This window comes from Ursus arctos, unplaced genomic scaffold (assembly GCF_023065955.2).
Source record: "Ursus arctos isolate Adak ecotype North America unplaced genomic scaffold, UrsArc2.0 scaffold_27, whole genome shotgun sequence".
NCBI lineage: Eukaryota > Metazoa > Chordata > Mammalia > Carnivora > Ursidae > Ursus > Ursus arctos.
Window position 1 is genome coordinate 38,675,695 of NW_026622952.1, and position 24,284 is coordinate 38,699,978.

Here is a 24,284-nt window from a genome sequence, read left to right on the forward strand (position 1 = left end):
GTGATCACTTGATATTATTGACTGCATCGTTCACCAATCATTCAAAGCTCTTGACACCATGGTGTTTACATTCCAGAGAGAGAGGTTAGATAAATTAAATATGAATCCAGGTAATTACTGATGTTATAAAGGAAATAATGTCAGAGGAAGAATGAGGATGAGACAGAATGTTCAGGGAAGGTCTTCTTTGTGGAGCATAGACTGAGAAAGACAAGAGTGGAAGGAACACTTCAGAAGGCCACCACATTCGTCTGACTGAAAGACAAGAGTCTGGACTAGAGCGGTAAGAGGAAAGATGGTTTAAAAGCAGAAAAGTTTGAATTGGGATTATACGGAAGGTAGAGTTAACAGCACTTGCTGATGGATTGAACACAGAATGGGAGCAAAATAAAGGAGTCAGGGATGACTCCTGAGTAATCTGAAACAGAGCTTCACGCAGCTTACATAAAGCATCGGAAGCCTAAGAGGTTGACACGTTTGGGAACCTAGCAGGCTCTGAAGGTCGGAAAGATATTCTTGAATATTCACATGTCCTTTTCATCAGTTTTTCAAAAGAGGCATTGGTCCTAAAGAGGTGAAACATGTCACACACCTTCTCCAGTTCCTCAAATTACTCGACTCAGGAAACTAATATCTCTGCCTTTCCCTCTAAAACAAACCATCTAACTCCACAATGGTGAAAAGGATAGTATATTCTCAGAGAAAATTCACACTCATGGTTCCTCATCTCTGAAGTTCTGAATTTCAATATCAAACGTACGACAAGCTTTTAGCTTCAGAAGTTTCACAGGCCAAAGAAGAAGAGTTAAGGAGATCCCAACAAGTACCCTTCCACCCTCAGATTCACCCTTCTTCAAAGGAAAATCCACTAGTATCTCTGAAGTATCTGGAATGACCACACAGGTCTATCTGCAATAAGAAACACAACGTGGAGTATCTTTAGTTGACTAGAAATAAACATAAAGCTCATTAAAATGCTCATTTAGAAAAAAATATTCATCTAACTTGTAATCAATTTTTTAGTTAAAAATTTTACTATACGAATACATAATGTAGAATTATTTTCACAAAATGCATTTAACTCTCCACCAACTGCTTTTGAGAAATGTGAATTTCACCTTTACATCTTATCAGGCATTGGCTTCCCCCGCCTTCCCTTCCAGTCCGTCCGTTATCTGACTGAATACCTTTCAGGAAATACAATCTGTGCGGGTGGAAAGATTAAATTGCCTGTTTATTTAGGAGTTTGTATTACTATTTGGTGATTTTTAGCATATTTGTGACTCTGGTAAATCAAAAGAGAGTTAAAAGAATGAGATGATACGTATAAATTATTTGGAACCTTACCTTGCAGACAGCATATTATAAACTTAAATTATCTTAATATGTAAATTTACTTTCCTTATTGTCGTCCTACCATATTCATCTATTGCTGCAGAGAATTCCTTCTTCTCCCGTGGGTATAAATTTCTAATCTGACACTAGGTTCCTTTCAGGGCAAATTTCCCATTGTCTCCTATACTTTCCAATTTGTCAAGATACAACTGAATGTAACCTTCTCCATTTTTCACACTCCCTGTCTATGTGCTTTTTAACTTCCATGTACCACTGATGGGTGATGTGTATCACACTGTAATCAGGAAAGCCAAGAAATCAGAACCTCAAATAACTTCCCCATGAATTCTTTATCTTCTCTTTATCCTTTTCTTGCTTTATACAAAATCAAGAAAATTAACTGCAGTGAGGTCACTTACCTTTCCTTCTTTTAGCCACAGATTATTTCAAGCAGCATGCCCTGGCTCTCAGCTGAAAGCAGGAGTAGGTCTAGACTGGTAGGAGCTGCGAGCCTTCCCGTAGTTCTTAACCCAGAAAGGTATCAGTAGTTCATCTACGAAGAACCTCACAGCTCGACTTTGCCACACATTTGTAGAGTACTATCTCCAAGTCTTAAGTACAGAATGAAATTGCATTTTTAACTTACCATGTGCAAAATGCTGTAAGGGCAGCAGTACCTCCCCAGCGTAGTGGGGTGATCCCAGGCGTTTCAAACCACTGGTGGCTCCTGACGACCCAAGATACCCTTCATCTTACTTAGCCCACAGAGCCAAGACGTAGTTTCTTAAAGCAACTTCTAGGATCCCTTACCTACCAACAACTTTCCTCAAACACAGTCTGAATGGCAGTCTGTCACATGAACCACGCACATGTGCTCATCACTAGAGGCCATGCAAAACTTGCAAAACGTAACCTCACCTGCAAACCAGACAGCACCTCTCCAGTACTATCACCAGGTCTTCACATTTTAAGACTTACAATTGCAAGCCACACAAAAGGCTACAGCCACTGACCAAACTAGCTGTTTTGTTTCTTGCTCCTACTAATTTTCATCTTAATCTTGGCTGAATATTGTAACCACCCAGAGAGCTCTGGAAAAATGATGCCTGGGTTCCAAACCAAAATTTGAATGTAAACGGTGTGTGTCAAGAGGGGTGGCTTATTCAGATTTTTAAAACTTCCTCAGGTGATTTTAGGATAAACCATATTTGCAAACCTGCTACTGTACATGAGAACTTCTATAAAACCAACTTGCTATGGGTTGAACCGTCATTGTCCCTATTCCCCCTAACATACGCACAAGATAAGATGTCCTAACTTCCTGTACCTCAGAATAAGACCTTGATTATAAATAGGGTCCTTAAGTTAAAATGGAGACATACTGTAGCGTGGGCCCCTAATCCAACATAAATGGTTCCTTCATTAAAAAAAAAAAAAAAAAAAGTCATGTGAAGAGACAGAGCCATAGGGAGAATGCCAAGTGAAGATAAAGACAGAGAAGGGGGTGATATCAATAAGCCAAGAACACCAAAGAGTGTCAGCGAACCAACACCATGATTTTGGATTTCTCACTACATTTCTGTTGTTTAAGCCACCCATTTTGTGGTACTTCATTATGGCTGCCCTAGCCAACTGAACCACCTCACATGAATACTCCTTACTCATTTTTTAGTTTTTTTTTTAAAGATTTTATTTATTTGAGAGAGAGAGTGCACACATAAGCACGGGGGAGGGGCAGAGGGAGAGAGAGAAGCAGACTCCCTACTGAGCGGCGAGCTGGCCTGGACGTGGGGCTCGATCCCAGGACCCTGGGATCATGATCTGAGCGAAGGCAGACGCCCAACAGACTGAGCCACGCAGGTGCCCCCACCCCAGAGTGGCACTGCAAGGACATACTACATTTTCTTGGATTCTAAGTTTCGGAAATAGTTCTTAATAGTTAAGCTGCAAAATCAGGAGAAATTTGACCCAAGATGAGGGTAGAGATTAAGAATTATATAGACATTAAATTCTCGTATTTCCCCATGTAATGCACCATGTCCCTCAGGAAACTGGAAAGAGGCTTGAGAGCCACTGCTCCAAGTTCTTAATCTCAGTGTTTCAAATAGTTGTTTCACTTCCAACTCACGCACCTAACCTAACCTCCCACTTCTCAGATCAGGGCTATTTTCCCCCCAGACTTCTTGTGATTTGGTGCGAAGATGGCAGACTTTTTCTAAGCTTATGTCTTCACACACACAAAAATTATCCATATGATGTGGTAAAAGCAGATTTTGAGAATTCCAAATAGTCAATCAAAAATCTGTCCTGGGGGAACCTGGGTGGTTGAGTAGGTTGATCATCTGACTCTGATATTCAGCTCAGGTCGTAACCTCAGGGTCGTGGATTGAGCCCTGCTTCTCCCTCCATTCTCAGCAGTCTACTTGACCCTCTTCCTCCACTCCTCCCCTGCTCCTACTCTCAAATAAATAAAATATTTAAAAATCTTTCCCCCAAAATAGGTAAATAAGACTTTACACCTTCCCGGACCCCCGCAAGTTGACCGAAGCCATTTTGTAGTATTTTCCTTTTCTTCGCCTCTACTCTGCCCACCCTGAAGAACACAGCCTCCACGATACCTACAGAAACAAATATAAATGTTTCCACAATTTGAATAAAATTAGACCACTGACCTACTTAGTCATGTACAGGAACCTACTGCATAAGCAACAGGACTTTATCAGAGCTTGCTTTCTCACAGGGTGATCCAGACTCCCCTGGTTACTCACTGGATAGGAATAGCTGTGTGACTCTAGGAAAATTAAATCACCTCTGAGTCTTGGTTTCTACATGAGTAAGATTAATACATACTTCTAGGTTCTTAAAAATATTAAGGGAAATACAGTATGATGAACTTTTCATGTAAAGTTCCCTTATAAATATTCTGTCATCATCTCAGCATTGGAGAACCACCGCCGAGCAAGGCTGCAGGAAAAAACTCCTCAGTGGATCATCAAATAGAGAAAGACCAGAGAAAATCCAAGACACTGTTACAGTATCACTTATATGTTTCAAAGCTTTGAATTATCGGGCTTCTTTTAAGAAATCTAATTTTTCTTGTAAGAAGGTAGAATACTTGAAAAAAAATTATTTAAATATTCCCATTTTCTGCACCACCACCTCCCAACCCAGAAAAAATACCCAGGGAAATTAAGTTCTCTGTTTGGAATGATGTTAGGAAGTCCTGACACTGTCAGTAATAGGATCAGTCATAGGATGTCTTCATTTCATATGTCACAGTGATGATATCCTCAAATCTCAAGTCTCAATTATATCTAATTGTGTTTTCAGAAATCGCTAAAGCCCTTAACTTAGTCCTAGAGATTTCAGACTATATTACTTCTCTAAGTTCCCAATTTTATGCTGCATATGCATTTAGTGTTCTAATTAGTGTAGGGTCCTTCCGTTATTATCATTCATGACTCCGTTTCAATGTAACCTCTTTCACTAAATAGGTGTTGAAAGCCACATGAATGCAAAAACTCTGGGGTAATGAACTGGATTCCAATTCAGTCAAGTGTTAGAAACTTTTATTGGATTACTTTATATAGATTCTTTTACAAAGTTAAGCTCTTTACTTTCTGGCCCCTTGTAGTCATAGATTTCATGTCGAGGAAGTCTATGGGCTAACATTAACATCACAAGGAGAAACATGAGGAAAGCAAATGCTGAGCGAGTCTGAACTCGTGCCTCCACTTGGGATACAAAGAGAAAATATGGGCCTGACCGCGCCCCGGAAGGCGAGGGAAGAGAAATTATAAATGAGGGATCTGTTTGTCACATCATAGAAGGCTACCTGCCCATACTCGCGGTCTAGGAAGACTCCAACTTTGTGCATCTGCTCTCCTCTCAAGAAGACCCTTTTCAGAGGGGGAAAGACCCAGAACGTATAATCGGTTCCCATCACAGAACCTGTGAGTAAGAATTTATCTCTGGAAGCAGCAGGAAGGTCACCGTCGCTGCTGGCAGAGTCTTCAGATATCCCCAACTGCCACTTGGTTGCCTTTTCTACATCTACCTCCCAGTAGTGCCTCCCTGAGGTGAAACCCTCCACACCCAACACAGTGGCACCGAAGACGAATCTCCCCGGGCTGCCAGGAACGTCCTGCTGGACATTTCTGAGACTCACACTTCTCAGATCCTCAGATAAGACCAGACAGGGATGAGCTGTTTTAGGATCCAAAGTGACAGCTCCTGCGGGGAGAGAGTAATTCAGTTAGTCATCCATGCCACCACCAGAGACGAGGGTTTCTAACATGAAGAGGCCTGCCAACGACTGGTACAAGCTGCAGGCACAGATATGGAAGAGGCCATCAAAAAGTTCAGGAAAGGTGACCTCTGAGCTTACTTTCAAGAACTGGACATCACGGAAGAGGTGAGTAAGATAATGGAAGGAGACGCCATCTGAGGAGGAAGAAGAATGATGGACTCCACAGAGGTTCTGTCAGACCAGAAAGGAATTTGGCAGACTGTAAAAATGGTATTCAATGCTAGTCACATATGAGCTGGGAGCCAACTCTGCTCCCCTAAAGATCTCCAAGCCTGGAACTCCAGGCTTCATTCCCCTAAAGATTCATTAGAATCTCCTGACAGAGCAGGGTTTTTCCCTGTCATTGGCTGTGACTCCCTAGGATTCCTGGCTTTTCCCTGTGACTGAATTGCTCTCCCTTTAAATATCACCAGAGCGTGATACAGATGCCTAGAAATTGTTGCCAGCGGGCTCTTGATATTGAGGAAATCAAAAGAACATATTAGCAGAGGCTGAAAAACTTGTGGGAATCCTCCAGAAAAAAATCAAGCTGCGAACAAGAGAGCTCAATGTGATTTCTTATACTTGAACGAATGTGACACTTGCCTTCATATCTCAAACCAAGCCTTCTCTTATCTCTTTCTCCTCAACTGTTAAATATTGTGATTACCCAGGGCTTAGGACTGGGTCTTCCTTTTTACAGCTTGGATTCCCCTCTCCCTAGGTGACTTCACCTAGCCTTAGTTTTCAAAATCTTCTGTATGTTCATGGTTTACTTCATAAAGAAGCTGCCAAATACCAGTTAGAAGTAACAGAGGCATTTCATACATACTATGTCCAAAATGGAACTTCAGAACTACCCCTTTCCAGTTCTACTTCAGTTAATAGCATACTCACTCCTTCAGTTGCTAAACCATAAAGCCTGGAATAGTTCCTTATTTCTTACTTTACTATCTAATCCGGCAAAAAGTTTTGTTGCCAAATGAACTTACATTTCTAGACTTGAAGCCCAATTCATATCATTATTAGGTTGGTCTTAAAAGCCATAAGCCTTGAAATGTAAATTTAAGTTGTCCCAGGCTTTTAGTATTCCCAGAAGATTGGAAGAAACAAATGCAAATTCTGTCTAGAATAATGCATAGATTCGTTCTTGGACTCAATTTCTAAAAATAATATCCAAGGAAAAAAGGGAAGCTTACTGTTAAAAAAATCAAACACACACTCACAAAGTAAGAAAGCACTACTGAGTGAGACTAGCAGAAATAAATCTGAAGAACTTCAGATATTGGAATTAGTAGGCACAGAACTAAAAAAATTTTTGCTTACATGTTTGAAGAAAAAAGAAAAGCTTAAAAACATCTACAGGATATGGGAAGCTAAAAAGTAAGACCAAGTGGATCTGACAAAGAACAGAATAGATTATCTAGAAATGAAAATAAAATTGAAGTATCTATAGATGATTACAAGAAAGCTACAGATCATTATGCCTCATTAACATAAATGCAAAAATCCTTTAAAGTATTAGCACACTGAATCCAGCAATATAGAAAATGGATAAAACATCATTACCAAGAGTTTACTCTGGGAAGGCAAGGCTGGGCCAACATATGAAAAAAATATATTTCACCATATTAATACAGGAAGAAAAACTACAAATATTTTGGCAGATATAGAACAAGCATCTAATATTCAACATCTGTCCATGATAAAAAGTTTTAACAAACCAGGAATAGAGGGAGAACTTTCTTAACCTGATGAAGGGCAATTATAAAAACAAAAACAAAAACAAAAACAAAAACCTACAGCTAACATCAAAGTTCAAGGTGAAAGACTTTAATGCTTTCTTGTACCCTAAGATCAAGAATGAGGCAAATGTTTCTCACTGCTCCTATTCAAGATTATACTGGAGGTCCTAGAGCCAGTACCACAAGGTGAGAAAAACATAGAAAAGGCTTACATGTTGGAAAGAAATAAAAGTTCCTGTATTAATAGATTACCTGACTATATTTGTAGAAAATCCCAAAGAATCTATAAAAAAGTCACTAGCTCTAATAAATGAGTTTAGCATAGTCATAAGATACAATGTCAATATATACAAATATTATTTTTATATACTAGCAATAAACTAGAAATGAATGGAATTTCAATCAGAAATGGATATTACCACTAAAAAAATAAAATACTTAGGGATCCATCTAATATGCACAGTATATTTGCTGAAAACTTCAAAACACTGATGAGTGAGATCAAGAAGACCTAAATGGAAATATATCATCTTATCCCAAATTAATCTATACATTCTATAGATTAATCTATACACTAATCTATACCAACCAAAGTCTACATTTTTTTTTGTAGAAGCCAATAAGCTGATTTTAATTTTTTTGTGAAAAAGGAAAGAATCTAGAGTAGCCAAAATTATTTTTAAAAGAACAAATCTGGAGAACTCACACGCCAATTTTAAGACTTCCCATGGAGTAAAATTCAAGCCAGTATGGCATCAGCAAAAGGATAAACACAATGATCAAGGACCTATTAGAGACAATGCAGACCGGCTTGTACATGCCAACCAATTTTCAACAAAGGTGCTAAATGAATTTATTGAAGAATAGTGTTTTCACCAAATGATGCTGGAACAACTGGACACACACGTACAAAAAAGGTGGGGGTGGGGAGTTGTACCAGATCTTGAGTCATATACAAATATAACTCCAAAAGCATAACAGACCTAAATGTAAAAACTAAAACTTCTAGAAGAAAAAATATTTGTCTATCCTAAAATTTGTATGGAACCAGAAAAGACCCTGAATCGCCAAGGAATTGTTTAAAAAGAAAAACAAAGCTGGGGGCATCACACTGCCTGATCTCAAGCTATATTACAAAGCTGTGATCACCAAGACAGCATGGTACTGGCACAGAAACAGAAACACAGATTAATGGAACAGAATTGAGAGCCCAGAAATGGACCCTCAACTCTTATGGTCAACTAATCTTTGACAGATCAGGAAAAATATCCAAACTGAGGGCTTCAGAGGGGAGAGGGGTGGGGGATCGGGATAGGCTGGTGAAGGGTATTAAGGAGGGCAGGTATTGCATGGTGCACTGGGTGTTATACACAAACAATGAATCATGGAACACTACATCAAAAACTAATGATATACTGTATGGTGACTAACATGACATAATAAAATTTAAAAAAAGAAAAAATCTTTTAGTAAAAGATTTGTTAGGATAGGACACAAAAAGCACAAACCAGAAAAAAACTGATAAACTGAATTTCAAAATTTAAAACTTCTGGCTCTTCGAAAGATACTACGAGGTAAATGAAAATATAAATCAGAGATGAAAGAAACTGAAGATGACACAAAGAAATGGAAAGACCTGCCATGCTCATGGACTGGATGAGCAAATATTGGTAAGGTATCTACTACTTAAAGCAATCTCTTTCAAAATACCAATAGCATTTTTCGAAGAACTAGAACAAACCATCTAAAATTTGTATGGAACTACAGAACACCCCAAATGGCTAAATCAATCTTGAAAAAGAAAAACAAAACTGGAGGGATCACAATTCCAGACTTCAAGTTATATTAAAAAGCTGTAGTAATCAAAACAGTATGGTACTGGCACAAAAACAGATACATAGATCAATGGAATAGAATAGAAAACCCAGAAATAAACCCACAACTATGTGGTCAATTAATCTTCAACAAAGCAGGAAAGAATATGCAATGGGAAAAAGAAAATTGGACAGCTACGTGCAAAAGAATGGAACTGGACCACTTTCTTTCATTATATAAAAAAATAAACTCAAAATGCATCAAAGACCTAAATATGAGAACTGAAACCATAAAAATCCTAGAAGAGAACACAGGTGGCAACTTCTCTGACACAGGCCATAACAACATTTTCTAGATAGGTCTCCTGAGGCAAGGGCAATAAAAGCAAAAATAAACTACTGAGACTATATCAGAATAAAAAGCTTCTGCATAGTGAAGGAAACAATCAACAAAACTAAAAGACAACCTACTGAATGGGAGAAGATATTTACAAATGACATATATGATAAAGGATTAGCATCCAAAATATATAAAGAATTAATACAACTTAACACCCAAAAAACAAAAAAGACTCCAATTAAAAAATGGGCAAAAGACATGGACATTCTCAAAATTAGGCATACAGACGGTCAACAGATACATAAAAAGATGTTCAACATCACTCACCATCAGAGAAATGCACATCTAACTACAATGAGATACCACCTCACACCTGTCAGAATGGCTAAAATCAACACCACAAGAAACAACAGCTGTTGGTGAGGATGTGGAGAAAAAGGAAGCCTCTTGCACTGTTGGTGGGAATGCAAACTGGTCCAGCCATTGTGGAAAACAGTACGGAAGTTCCTCAAAAAGTTAAAAATAGAACTACCCTGTAATCTATAATCACACTACTGGGTATTTACCCCCAAAACAAAATCACTAATTCCCAGGGATACATGCACCCCAATGTTTATAGCAGCCAAGATATGGAAGCAGCCCAAGTGTCCACTGACTGACGAACAGATAAAGTGGTGTGAACACGCACACACACTGGAATATTACTCAGCCTTACAAAAGGATGAAATCTTGCCATTTGCAACAACATGGTTGGAAATAGAGCGCACAGTGCTAAATGAAATAAGTCCGTCAAAGAAAGACAAATACCATATGATTTCACTCATATGTGGAATTTAAGAAACAAAACCAACGAACAAAGAAAAAAAGAGACAACCCAAAAAACAGACTATTAACTATAGAGAACAAACTGATGGTTATCAGAGGGGAGGTGGGTAGTGGGATGCATGAAAAAGGTGAAGGAGATTAAGAGTATACTTATCATGATGAGTGCTGAGTAATGCACAGAATTGCTGAATCACCGTATTGTACACCTGAAACTAATATAATATTGTATGATGGCAATATGAGGGTTAAAATTTAAAAAATTAAAAAAAAAAGAAAATATAATCACAGAGTGAGAGAAATATTTGCAAAACATGTCTGATAAAGGACTGGTAATCATAATATATAAAGAAATCACAACACTAAATAATATACAACACAATTTTAAAAATACTGAAAATGTTTATAGATCTACTTCAAAGAGATACAATAAAGTGCAAATAAACAATGAAAATATGCTCAACATCACTAGTTATTTTAGAAATGCAAATTAAAACTTAAAGTGATATACAACTATATACCTATTAGGTCTGCTTTATTTATTTTTAAAAGTTACTTTTTTAATATAATTTTTGAAAAAATTAATTTATCTGCGAGAGAGAGAGAACATGAGCAGGGGGAGAGACAGAGGGAGAGGGACAGGGAGAAGCAGACTCCCTGCTGATCAGGGAGCCTGACATGGGGCTCAATCCCAGGACTCCAAGATCATGACCCAAGCTGAAGGCAGACATTTAAATGAATGAGCCACCCTAGATCAGCTTTAAATAAAAAAAAAAAAAAAAAAAAAGTGATAATACAAAATGCTAGTGAGGATGTGGAGTTAACTGAATCTCATACATTACCAGTGGGAATGCAAGATGACAGTCAGTTTGGAAAACAAATTTTACAATCCCTTTCCTAGATATGTAACCAAGAGAAATGAAGTTATGTCCACACAAAACTCTGTAAGCAAATATCTATAGCATAGATTTGGAAACGATTCAAGTGGCCTTGGAATTGCAAGATAACAAATTGTGGTATATTCATACAGTGGAGTACCCCACAACACGAAAAAGGAATAAACCACCGATATACACAACAAACTTGGATGTGCCTCAAATTTATGCTAAGTGACAGAAGCCAGACACAAAAGCCACATTTTGTATGATCCACTGATAGGACATTCCAGAAAAGGCGGAACTATGGGGTAGGAGATATAGATCTTTCATTATGTATGTTGACATTTTTTCTTTTTTTTTTTAGATTTATTTACTTATTTGAGACACAAAGAGAGAGAGCATGAGGAGGGGGCGAGGGGAGAGGGAGGGAGAGAAAATCCTCAAGCAGACTGCCCAAACTGATTGCGGAACCCAACACAGGACTGATCCCAGCATCCTGAGGTCATGACCTAAGCCAAAATCAAAAGTAGGACGCTTAATCAGCCAAGCCACCCAGATGACCTAACATTTTTTCCCTAGAAATTTATTATTATTATTTTTTTCTATCAGGCTCCGCTTGCGATCATGTTTCAGGCTTGAGAAGGTGGGAAAAAGATATGCAAAAGAGAGCCTTTCAACATAAGATCATATGATTATTTTCTTGATAGTTATCCAATGGGTATAGCATATTAAACTCTCCAATCTTTTTATTTTTTTAGTTTTTATTTTTTTTTAAAGGTTTTATTTATTTATTTGACAGAGATAGAGACAGCCAGCGAGAAAGGGAACACAAGCAGGGGGAGTGGGAGAGGAAGAAGCAGGCTCATAGCAGAGGAGCCTGATGTGGGGCTTGATCCCATAACGCTGGGATCATGCCCTGAGCCGAAGGCCGACGCTTAACCGCTGTGCCACCCAGGTGCCCCCTCTCCAATCTTTTTAAATCCTTAAGCTCTCTGGAATCTACTTTTATTTACGGTAGGATGTTCACTTGATTCTCAGATACAAAATCCAGTGCCCTGTCATCACGGATGTGTGTCAACTTACTTTGGAGAATGTTGAGCATTCTGCTCATTCCTGTGACTAGGCACAGACTCAGGTCCGTGATTTGGGCGGGCTCCAGACACTGTCGTAGTAGTGACTCGCTCCTATTAAAGAAAGGACAATCTCTGTTATCTGTGCAGACCCTTGGCCCCCACCAGTCCAGAGGATGAACGTCACTGCATGACCTCCTGACCCTTACTTACCCCAATATCTCTACTCCTGTGTGCTCACGTCTCAGACCCTGAATCCCACCCCAATGTTTCCAAAATGAAAACTTACCTTTCCACAGAACATCTCGCATTCTACAGGGTGAAAAAGAGATAAGGTTACTATTTGAGCCATGCCTCTTCTGAGCTGTGCCCCTGAAAATCATCCTCTAATAATAAAACCTGATTTGTGTGTAATTTCCCCAGCTTTGTGGTGCTAAATCACAGTTATCAGATTTTAACACTGAATAGTAAAAGTCAGAAAAATGCTTGAAATCACTGTTACACCCCAAGGGAAATGTCTGTGTTTTGTTTTCTTAGTTTTATTATAGCTGGGGACTGTACAGTCACTTTATATAGAATTTGGAACCTGCTGAACCAGATTATGTCTTGGCAAGATTTATATTTAATCTGGATGTCTTTTTTTTCTTCTTTTATTGAATAAATTTGACATGTAACATTAAGTTTAAGGTGTATAGTGTGTTACTTTGATACATCTGTATATTGTAATGATTGCCAATGTAGCAATATTTATCTCATCATATAATACTATGTTGTTTTATATATTATACTATGCATTAGATCTCTATGGTTGTTATTCATTACAAGTTTGTACCCTGAAACACCATCACTCTTATCAATGCCCCTCCATCCCTACACCATACCCCCGATAAAGCACCATTTTTACTTTCGTTTTTTAAACAGGTTTAACTTCCTTAGATTCCACATACAAGTGACATCATGCAATAGTTGTCTTTCTGACTTATCTTGCTTAAAGTAGCATGTGCTCAAGGTCTATCCATGTTGTCACATTCGGAGGATATTCGCCTTTCTCATGACTGAATAAGATTCCATTATGTGTATGTACTACATTTTTTCATTAATTCATCTGTTAAGGGGCATTTGGGTTGTTCTGAAACACGGGAGCACACGTATCCATTTGAAATCCTGTTTTTGTTTCCTTTGAGTATATGCCCAGAAGTGGAATTGCTGGATATGGTAAATCTATTCTTAATTTTTTCAGACACCTCCGTATCGTTTTCCATAGGGGTTAGACCAATCTACATTCTCACCAATAATGTGTAAGTGCTCCCTTTTTGTCACACCTTCACCAGCACCCATCGTCTCTTATTGATAGCCATTCTAAGCTGAGAGGGTCTATCTCACTGTGGTTTTGATTTGCATTTCCCAAGGGCCATGTTTTCCATATGTCACCTCAGCCATCTTATCCAGAACAGTCATCATTCAAACTCTGCCCATTTACTTTCTTTTCTTACCCTGGGTAATAAGAGTTGAGCAGAGGAAGGAGCCTACTAATAAAGTGGGGATGGTGGATGGAGCTAGGTCAGAAGTTGAGCATAACTGAGTCACACCTGCCTTACCCGTCTGGAACTAGGTTTGGCCCTAGACTAGAACCTAACAGTTTATGTGGAAGGGCTTTCTCAAATAAGGGCACTCACTTTGCAAATATAAGCCCGGCGGCAGAAGGATATGGATAGAGTCTTAAAAAGACAATAATTTACTTGTTGAAAGGTAATGCATGTTACAAGGTTTAAAATATGCAATACTATACAAATAAATCTCACCCTTGTTTTTCCAAGGTTACCGTTCAATGTTTGTGTTCTAATCTTTGTGTTTATTCTGCCAAAGGCAGTCTGTGAATGTTAATGAGCATGTCTATACATAGATACATAGTCCTAAAACCAAACAAAAAGCAGTTCCGCATGTTTTCACTTTAACTAAATATCCTGAAAACAACTTTCACCACTATGGAGTTGTTTCATTCTTTTTTTCTGGTTGCAGAATATTCTACCGTATTGATATATTATAATGTGACTAATCAATTATTTACCCTATCAAGGGATCTCTCAATTAAAATTATTGATAGCCTCAAGGTGAGAATTCATATCATGAAGTAGTTCTCCACTATACCAGGACTTTAGACAATTCATAATGCTTCTGGTGACTGGAAAATAGTCTATACAGCCTTCATGTATGTTTGAAAATTATCGAATATTCTAGAACTGACCCCTAATAAGTACTATCCACTTCTCCTTTCTCAAATACTGTAATGGAGATCATTTCTGGAATCTTACCTGGAGCAATGCTAAGGTATAGTCCCCGCACTTCTTCTCTAGCTCTGCAGTGATCCTTTGGAGGCCGCAGATCTGTTCAGAAAGCCTGACTTCACTCTCCTTCAGTTTATTCATGTTCTCTTTCCCCAAAACATTCAGTCTCTGCAGAAGCATCTCCTTATTACTATTTAACAAGTGGTAATTTCTTTTATTCACTAATTCAACTGTCTCTTAAACCCACTTTACTGCCTGCCACTCCAGAAACACATATAATTAGATAAGGCCCAATATCCCTCTGTGTTAAGGAAGACAGCTCAATTGCAACTTGATTCTCTGACACAACATAGTTACGTTGACGTGGAAGGTGTGCACGTAGTCCACTTATTCAGAAAACCACCAGACCCTGAAACAGATCACGTTATCTTGCTGTGCCATTTTGTTCAGAACGTTTCCTATTTCCTCCATTAAGATTTGAATCTAATAATTTAATCAATAAGAAATAATCAAGCCACTGACATTTTTTATCCTTGCAAAGACGTTCCATGTAGACACAAAAGCACATGCTGTTATTTTTTTCTTAAAGAACACAAACGATGAGTATTATACCCTACTGTTGAATCACAGCTTGTTTTTTCCTTAATAAATAATATGCTCTTGGAGAACATTCCTTATCCGTATACATAAAGCTGCGTTATCTTTTCTAAATGCTGAAGAACATCCCACTGTAAGTACACAGTACGATTTATCCTGAGAGTCCTTTATTAATGGATATAGGTTATATTTAATCTCTTGCTATCATAAACATTACAGTGTTAATAATAATGCCTAATAGTTACCAACTGCATAATATGTACAAACACTGCTTCAAGAGCTTTATGCAGATTATCATTCAATCCTCACAACATTATAAGTGTGGGGCATTATCCCCATTTTAATAGCTAAGGAAACTGAGTTACAGGTTAAACAACATGTACAGGTTAAACTAGCCACTTAGAGACTAGTATATAGCAGAAGCCAGATAGGAACCTCATCAGTCTGGTTTCAAAGACTACCTCTAAACCATGGCTTTATACTGGAATAATTTTACAGCATTCCTTTATCCTTGCATCTTTTTGTAGACATGCAAGTATATTTATAAGATAAATGATCAGAAATAGAAATGCTGGGTGAATATATACATTCTTTAATACATGCGTGGTTGTCACTGGATGTCTCATTTTAGAATTGGCATAATGTTCAGCTCTCCTCTCATTTCCCAAACACTGCGAGCACGCAGTTTTCCACATCTCACCTGCAGCGTTTCCTGGGACTTCTCCTTCAGCTCAGTGGCAAACTCCATCAGTTGGTTCAGACCGTTCTCCCTCACGTTCAGGTTGAATACGCACCCTTCCAGGCTCTGGAAGTTCATCTCTTCAACCATCAATTGGAACCTTATCCTATATTCGGACTCAATCATCTCTTTAAAATCCTGCTCTTCTCCCTTCATTGTAGGTATAGATGTGATACACTTCAAGTTAAACGCCACGGATAAACACTTAGGGTCAATTTCCAGCTCTAGCTCCGATACAATGATAAGGAAATATAAAGTACAAGGGAAGAAATAAAAGGCATAAATACAAAGGACAAAGAAAGTTTGAGTCAACATCAACTAACACATCACATAATCTTAGAACGTGACACGCAGACAAAGAAATGTTAATTGACTTAGAAAACTGAGAAATCTAAGATCGACAAGACAAAGAGAAGGAGATGAGGAAAACTGGAAGGTGGGGCAAATGGCTTTTGCTGATGCTTTGGACGGAGTGTGAGCAAACAGGAATGAAAGGGTGACTCTAAGGTTTTTAGAGAAAGTAACTGCAACGCAAAAAGGGAAACAGGAAAGGGACAGATCCCAGAGGTGGGGGTGTATCAGCAGCTCAGTTCTAGATACCCTGATTCTGAGTAGCCACTTAGGACATTCAAGGACAGATGCTGAGTCGGAAGATGGACATGGAAGTCCATCACCTGGAAGTCTGGGCTAGAGACGTACATGGGGAGCAGCCAGCTTAATGATATTTCATCCCACAAGACTCCATGGAATTAAGATCTACCAAGAATCTGACCACTGTTCACGACCTCAACAGTCCCCTGGCAGGTGTCCCCACCTCTGCTCTCACCCCTCTACTGTCTAGTCTTAACCTCAGCAGCCAGAGTGCTTCTGTGAAAATGGAAATTCGATCAAGTTACCCCTTTCAAAATTTTCCACTGGTTTCCGTACTTCATTTAAACTCAGCTGCCCTATATGACGTGGCCCCTTTATCTTCTGACCTCACCTACCAGCTTCCACTGCCTTCTCAACTCCACCTGAGGACATACCAGATCCTTCCCAAAACTCAATGCCTCACCAGCTTAAGTTTTTCCAAATGCCACTTTCTGAACAAGGTCACTTTATTTCAGAGTACATCGCATTATGCTTTCTTTCTTTCTTTTTTTTTTTTTTAAGAAATTTACCATTAACATTCATTTTACTTGTTTCGTTCACCTTCAGTTGTACAAGGGCAGCACCCCGCCCCGGCCCATTGCTAAATCCCCAGAACCTAGTATAGTCTCTGGAAAGCAGTGGGACCCCGATATGTGCTGAATATATGGTACTTAAGGCTGAAAATTCTTGGAGAGCCAGTCAATTCTCTTCCTCTACCATCCTCAAGTGGCCATTGCTTCTCCTTAAAAACTGCAAGGGAAAAGACCCAGAATCTGGGATATCTGGCACAGAACAGAGTTAAGTAGGAAGAGAAGGTGTGAAATCAGAAGTGAAATGTGGGCTAACAGATGACAAACCCTCGTTTCGGATAGTTTCTCAAACTGCCTTTCAGACGGTTTCAGGATTTTATGGCCACCGACGGTACAGCAGATGCTCACTGCCCCACGGCACTGATATGAATCGTGTCATCCATCTTTCTTTACCTGTCAGTAGGCTTGCAAATGACGTTTCACAAATCTAAGAGTTAGCGTGTATTTCTCTTACAAGAAACAAAGTCCAGGATCTTTTTAAATGTTCAAACGATGGTTGCATTTTCTTTTCTGTGGAATCTCTTCCATCATTTTCCTAACGAGTTCCTAGCCCTTTGCTTACCAACCTCGTAAAGAAACGGACACTTAGCACGTATGGATTCCAAGTACGTCCCTGCTCTGTTACTTGTTTGGACCTCCGTCCCGTGCCGTCCGACACCGCAGGAGAGCCCTGCTCGGCCGGGACACGAGCACTGACCTGCACCGTCGCCATTCTGTCCCGCTCGTCCGCCAACATGCTCTCGGCTACTCCAAGCTTCTCCCTGGATGCGTTCAGCAGCTCCTGGAACAGCCTCTGCGGAGAGACAGAGCCCGGGTGCTGGTCAAGAGGCGGCTGTACACAACCGCTGCAGTTTTCACCTTGGAGCGGACGCCCGACAGCCCGTGGGGACAGCCCTGCCCCGAAGGCTGTCTCCCAGGGCCTGGTCCGGCCTCTCGGACAACCGGGGCCGAGGGGGCAGTCCGGGGCAGCGGCAGCGCGCTCCTCAGGCCGGGCGGCAAGAGGGGCCCGCGGGAGCCTCACCCGGTAGCCTCCAGCTGCCTCTTGGACGCCGTACACCGCGTGCCCGTCGTGCTGCTGCGCGCGGCACCAGCCACACAGCAGGGTCTGGTCGTCGTCGCAGAACAGCCGCAGCGGCTCCCGGTGCGCCTCACAGCGGGTGTCTTCTGGGACCTGCCGCCGTCCCTGGGAGCCGGGCCTCGCGGCCATGGCTGCAGGCGCCCCGGGCCCCGTTCCCGCCGCGGGCCGCCTCCCTGCGCTCCGGGCCGAAGCGTCCAGGGGACTCGCCGACCTCACGGCGCGACCCGCGGCCAGACCTCCGAGCAGCTCAGCGCCCCGCGGGCTCCGCGGCCACGCGCTGCGGGGAGACACCGGGAGTCACGCCGAGGCCCTCAGGCGGCAGGGGCGCTCACGTTCACCGGGAAGTTAGAGCACCGGGCTGAGAATGACTCCTACGCAGGAACACGGCGCACCGTCCTCCTGGAAGGTATTAAAAAATTAAAAAAGGCAGCAGAAGAGGAAGGAAAGCAAGCAAGCAAGCAAGTAACCAAGCAGAAAAGCTACTTACTGACCAGCATGGCGCATTCAGAAGCAGGGGAGGAACATCCGGGACTTGAGCAAGGCAAAGGCTGGCTCCCGGCATTTAAGGAAGCACTCCCTCTCCCAGGAACGGCAAGAACCGTACCGTGCTGGCCGCTTCCAGTGCCTCCTTAAAGGGTAGCAGCACGTGGGTGCCAGCTTCAGGACGCACCCATCTTCAGGCTCTCCTAAGTCCGCATGCGCCTGACAGTGAGGCGCGTCAAGTTTTGTGTGCAAGGTCCAACGCACGTGCCATCTGAAAGCTGCCGATGAAGGTAACGGTTAAACGAAATAGAAACGCAGGCCCCCAAATATAAACTTCCAAAAAGACTCAAGGGAGACTGCATTTTTTTAAATTAAGGAAACAGAACAAGGCATTTATCATCTCCTGCACCCCCATTTCCAGACAATTCTGATTACCTGGCAGCAACAATTCTACCTCTTCTCTAGAAACGTTCGAGTAATTATCTCAAAATTGGTTACCCACTGAATTTGGGAAACTTTTCCCCAATGAAGAATTGCCTTGCCTTAGTTCTTTTCTAACCCATCTCTAGCCATGGTTATGGTGGTTTCACCATCGCACAACGAATTTTTTTTTTTTTAATATTTACTTATGAGAGAGAGAGAGAGAACACAAGCAGGGGAGGGGTAGAGGGAAATGCAGGCTCCCCACTGAGCAGGGAGCATGATGCAGGATCGATCCCAGAACCCAGGACCATGACCGGAGCCCACGGCAGACCCTTAACCAATTGAGCCACCCAGGTGCCCCTGCACTGTATTTTTCAATTTCTACGTACTTGCATACTCCCAGTTATTTTTATTTTTTTACTAAAAGTATTCTTAATTTCTTGATGAAGCAAAACATTAACTCAGCTTTAGAGTACAGGACTTAATTACTGTTCTGGGTGACAAAACGGAAATTATGCATAAAGCACTTACGGTGCATATGGGAATACAGTGATTGTCTCGAGAAAAAACACTTTCTATAACCGAGTTACAAGCCCTACTAGCCATGTTTTTTCATAGCACATTTTTTGTTCAAAGAACAAATGAGTCAAATGTGGTTATTCAGATGTATCAATTTGGAAGATATTTTCTCAAACACTAACAGAGTGACCCTGTCATTTCAAGGAAACCAACTGAGTATCTTAGTTGTCAATGATAAAATTCTGGCTTTAGAAAACTTGTATACACTACTGTAAGCCTGGCAGCTTCCCAAGACTTTGACAGCTTCTTTTCTGATAACATTGGTGGTGATATTAACAAATGTGACTTGGATATTATATATTGAAATACATCAACATTTGGAAAGTCTGAAAACTCAGTGAACCAGTATTTTCTGGAAGACCAATGCATGATGTTAAAAGATTATGCAAAGGTAAAATGTGGATGCAAAGTGTAAGATAGACCAATGGATTTTAACAGAAAACATCATTGGTGATTTCGAGAAGAAAAGTCACAATTATCTGAAAAAAAGCTATTAGAATGTGCTCTCCTTTCCCAATAATGTACTGGTGTGAGGACAGATGTTCTTCATACATTTCAAGTAAAACAGCATTGCAATAGATGGAATGCTGGACCAGATATAATAGGTAATAGTTGTCTGATGAACCAAAAATTAAAGAGATTTGCAAAATTGAAAAACCATGCCACTCTTTTCAGTAACTGCTCAGAGAGAATTCCTAATAAAAATCTTATGTTTACTTTTAATAATTTTTTAAACTCAGTTTTAATTTCTAATATAGTGACTACAAATAGGACACACAAAGCACTTTTTGGGGTCTTCATCAATGACGGGAGTGCAAAGCAGTCCTGAGACCAAGTTCCGAACCCTGGTCTTAGAAGGCACATTCCTTAGAAATGGGATTCCTGATAAAAACGTACCTATAATTTTGGTACATTTTGCTGGATTCCCAACCACAGAAAGGTTGCATGATTTTGCAATCCAAGCAACATATGAGAAAGGGTGTCAAACTTTTTGCCCACTTGGTAGGTGAGAAATGCTATCTTTATATATTTTCAGTTTACATTTTTTAGAAGATTTAAGAGTGTGTGTGTGAGTTCGAGCAGCAGGGGGAAGGGGCAGAGGGAAAGGGAGAGAGAATCTCAAGTAGACGCCACACTTCACAATGTGGGGCTCGATCTCACGACCCTGAGATCATGCATGACCTGAGCCAAAATCAAGTGTGGGCTGCTTAACTGACCATGCCACCCAGGAGCCCCTACATTTTATTTTCATATGCTAATGAGCCACTTTCATTTCTTTTCCTGTGAACATATGTTTTAGCCTTTTACCTGTTTTCTTTTACTAGGTTTTTGTGGTCTTTCTCCTTAACTTCAAGAGGTATTTATATGCTGAAAAGATTGCTCCCTTGTTAATACATAAATTGCAAATATTTTCTCTCTACTTGCCGCCCATTTTGAATTCGCTCCAATTTCTGTTTTGCTGCTTGGGCTCTTCAAACCTCCTTGTTGTTTCCCTTGTTTCACTTCCCCAACATGGCCTAGACCACTCAACTGAAAAGACTGATAAATTGCCAAATGAACACGTTTATAATCCTGCAGCCACTCCTGGCTTTATCTTACTTCCCAGTAGCAGTTAACCAAGATGACCAAGACCCTTGCCTTGGAATGTTTTCTTCTTTTTGTTGTCAAGATCATAGATCTGATATCCCTCTTACTTTACCGGTCTGCTTCTCAGCATCCTTTTTTGAGCTCATAGCCTCTTGAGCCTCTAAATTTTGGGGTGCTTCAAGGGTCAATTCTAATCCCTTATTCTAGTTCCAGTGCTTCCCCAGATAAACCTTAAGTAGCACTCTCCAATTTAATCTCCTACCTTGATACAATACTTCCAACTCATTTGCAACTAAATGGCTAATAAGCACCCCAAATTAGCATATCTAAAACACTATCCAGGATTTCAACAAAGACCTTCCATTCCCCAGCTCAGTTTAAAATTCATTCATTTAGAACATCTCAACTAGTTTATGTTCAGCCCTGCCCCCACTCTCACCTCCATCTCCTCAGGTCAACCAGAGTACTATTTTAAACCTAAATCAAGATTTCTAACAACTTTCCATTGCACTTAGGATATAATCGAAAGGGCTAACCAAGTTCTCTGTGGTCTTCCTGCCTACATACAATCTCACCTCTAGCTTCCCCCAACCATTGTCCATTCCAGTTATGATAAATTCATCTGCGCTCTTGAACTTGGCAATGCTTTTCTCTCATATTTTTGCAATTCTAGTTCCTTTTTTCTTCCCTTCAGTTCTCAGCTCAAATGTCACTTCAGAGAGGCCCTTTTAGAAATACCTAATTGGAAATACCCTCCCACCATTCATAGCCTCTCATTTTCTTCGTGTCTAATTTTAAGTATGAATGAACCCATATTTTGGTCACTCACAAGAAACCATAGAGTTCCTTAAATGTATCTGCAATTGACATACCAGGTGCTCAATAAGTATTTTTAAGAAATGTTTAAATCAAATCAGTACAAAGTTAGAAATCAGAGGACAGTAAGAAGACAGATTAGATATTTTTACAGAAAACAAGAGAAAGGAAAGTTGGATTTTTCGTAATTTCATTTTTTTCTCTGACCTGGCGTGCTCATTTATTTTTTTATACGGTTACATTCCGCGTCTACATTAAAGCTTCCATAAACACTGGATCAATCTAGATATTTAAAGAAAACCATGACTAAGGAAATGGTCTTCAGAGAAAGCTCACCTTTCTTTGTAATCCTCAGTATTTCCCTTCAGGGAAAAAGCCAGAACAGTGGTGACTGAAGGGCCTTTTGTCTGTTCAGTGGCTCTCGAGTCCTCCACTCCCATCGTCAGGTAGAAAACCTGTGGGGTCTCAAATTCCATCCATAGAGTGAATTGAGGAGAGTGGTTATCACATTCAGCAAGGATCAGCGTCATTGGAGTTGTGGAATCAGACTTCTGAGCTCCACCTGCAGTCTGATTTGATAGATCTGGGTGGAGTCTTAATTTACATTTCAATGAGCTTCTAGAAAGTGCTGAATAGCTGGTGACCTCGGTCAGGAGGTTTCCTCTCTTTGGGTGGGTCAGTGTTTTGTTCTGTCTCCGAGGTCTTAAAGGGTGCCTACTACCTAGTAGCCCCTTAGTATTCTTTTTAAATAAACTATATATATAGTTCTATATAGAATATATATGTATATACTCACAGGAAGAAATCCTCTGCAAGCCAGTACCCCAGAATCTCATTGTGTTTTCTCCTTAGCCATTTTTTTTGAAGATTCAAAGTTTTAATTAATTCCTGTACTGATAAAAATAATTCCATGAATTCTGTAAACCATTGCATAAATGCTGTAGTGTAAAAAAAATTTAAACAAGTGTTAACTTGAAACAATTCACTACAAGGAAATGATTATGCATTATAGATACTACCTCCTAGGAACATTCTCATCTAAATACTCAGAACACACATAAATCGAGGCTTCCATAAATGAATCCACATGAAGCATCCACACTGAGCCGATGTTTCCTGCGGCCCCAGCTACACAAACAGCCAGAGCTAGAACACTAGAGCCCAGAGGCAGAACAGCAGCCCAACTGAACCGAGCGCCACACCGCACCCCCCCCCCCCCGCACCTCCCCCCCAAGCCCTGCGGTTGCTCACCGGCAGGACAGAGAAGCCCTGAGACGCCTGAGGCCCACGGGGTGGGGAAGGCTCCCTCAGAGCTTAGCCTTACCAGTTAATCTTAAATCATTAAGTATTTTCATTGGAGGATAATATCTGAGTTCACTATTAGTTTTCAGCGTTTACTGAAAGGCAATGATCATGGCGTTGGTTGTGGGTAGAAAAGAGTGGAAAGAACAGCTTGAGGGACGTATCACAGATGGGAGTCCGGGGGACAGTCTGATTCATAGTTCATCGCTGGCCTCAGTGGAGAGGATATCTGCACAACGTCCCAAGTTTCACAATTCGGCCTCTGGAAGATTTTCACTACGTCAGTCAATTCCCTGCTAATCAACCTACAGTGATTTATTTTTTTTTAACTGCTGACAAGACAATGAGAAATTCCACACTTGCTGATTTTCCAAAACCTGGCTCCACCCTATGGAATTTTAAGTACATCTTTTTCCTTTATCTCAACACTCCTACTCACTCCCTCTTCTAAATCTGATTTCCCAGGCTCCTTCAGAGAGACCACACTCATTTTTGCATGCCCTCTCCTTATCCAGAACAACCTCCTTTTCTACTCATTTTTTCCCTCCCCAATCCTTTCTAAGCCTTGATGCAGCCAACCTCTGTGAAGATATTATCAATTACTCTGTCATTTATTCTCATGATCCCAAGCTTCATACTTCATAAGATTTCATTTTGACAGGAACCCTTCACAATCTTTGCATCAAAAAGTAAAACATCAAGCGAAATTCTCATGTCTACTACAGTGGTCTCTTAAAGCCTATCTTAGATTTTAAGCAATTAGTGAATTATTAATTCTAGATTAAATATTTTAACTTAAAATAATTCTGGTAATTGTGTTATATAGTGTGCTAAGCAATTTTTATATGTTTATATATCGCACAGTCCTGTGAGACAGGTGGTA

The 24,284-nt window shown here is 40.3% G+C and overlaps 1 protein-coding gene across 4 annotated transcripts; it reads right to left on the reverse strand.

Moving 5' to 3' along the window:
• Positions 1-4,887: 4,887 nt before the first annotated feature.
• TRIML2 (tripartite motif family like 2) lies at positions 4,888-23,283 on the reverse strand. 4 transcript variants are annotated; one of them, XM_026508656.4, is made up of 10 exons: positions 22,896-23,283; positions 22,436-22,563; positions 18,816-18,972; positions 18,155-18,610; positions 17,831-17,926; positions 15,875-16,063; positions 14,605-14,745; positions 12,582-12,604; positions 12,306-12,406; positions 4,888-5,568 (listed from the first exon to the last, which is right to left on the reverse strand). In XM_026508656.4, the coding sequence occupies exons 4-10, from the start codon at positions 18,338-18,340 to the stop codon at positions 4,994-4,996; spliced, it is 1,311 nt and encodes a 436-aa protein (XP_026364441.3). In that variant the 5' UTR covers positions 18,341-18,610; positions 18,816-18,972; positions 22,436-22,563; positions 22,896-23,283; the 3' UTR covers positions 4,888-4,993. The 4 variants fall into 4 exon arrangements, with proteins under 4 accessions (XP_026364441.3, XP_026364440.3, XP_057159418.1 ...); XM_026508655.4 differs by having other exon boundaries at positions 22,436-22,668; XM_057303435.1 differs by having other exon boundaries at positions 18,699-18,972; positions 22,436-22,668.
• Between the last annotated feature and the right edge of the window lie 1,001 nt (positions 23,284-24,284).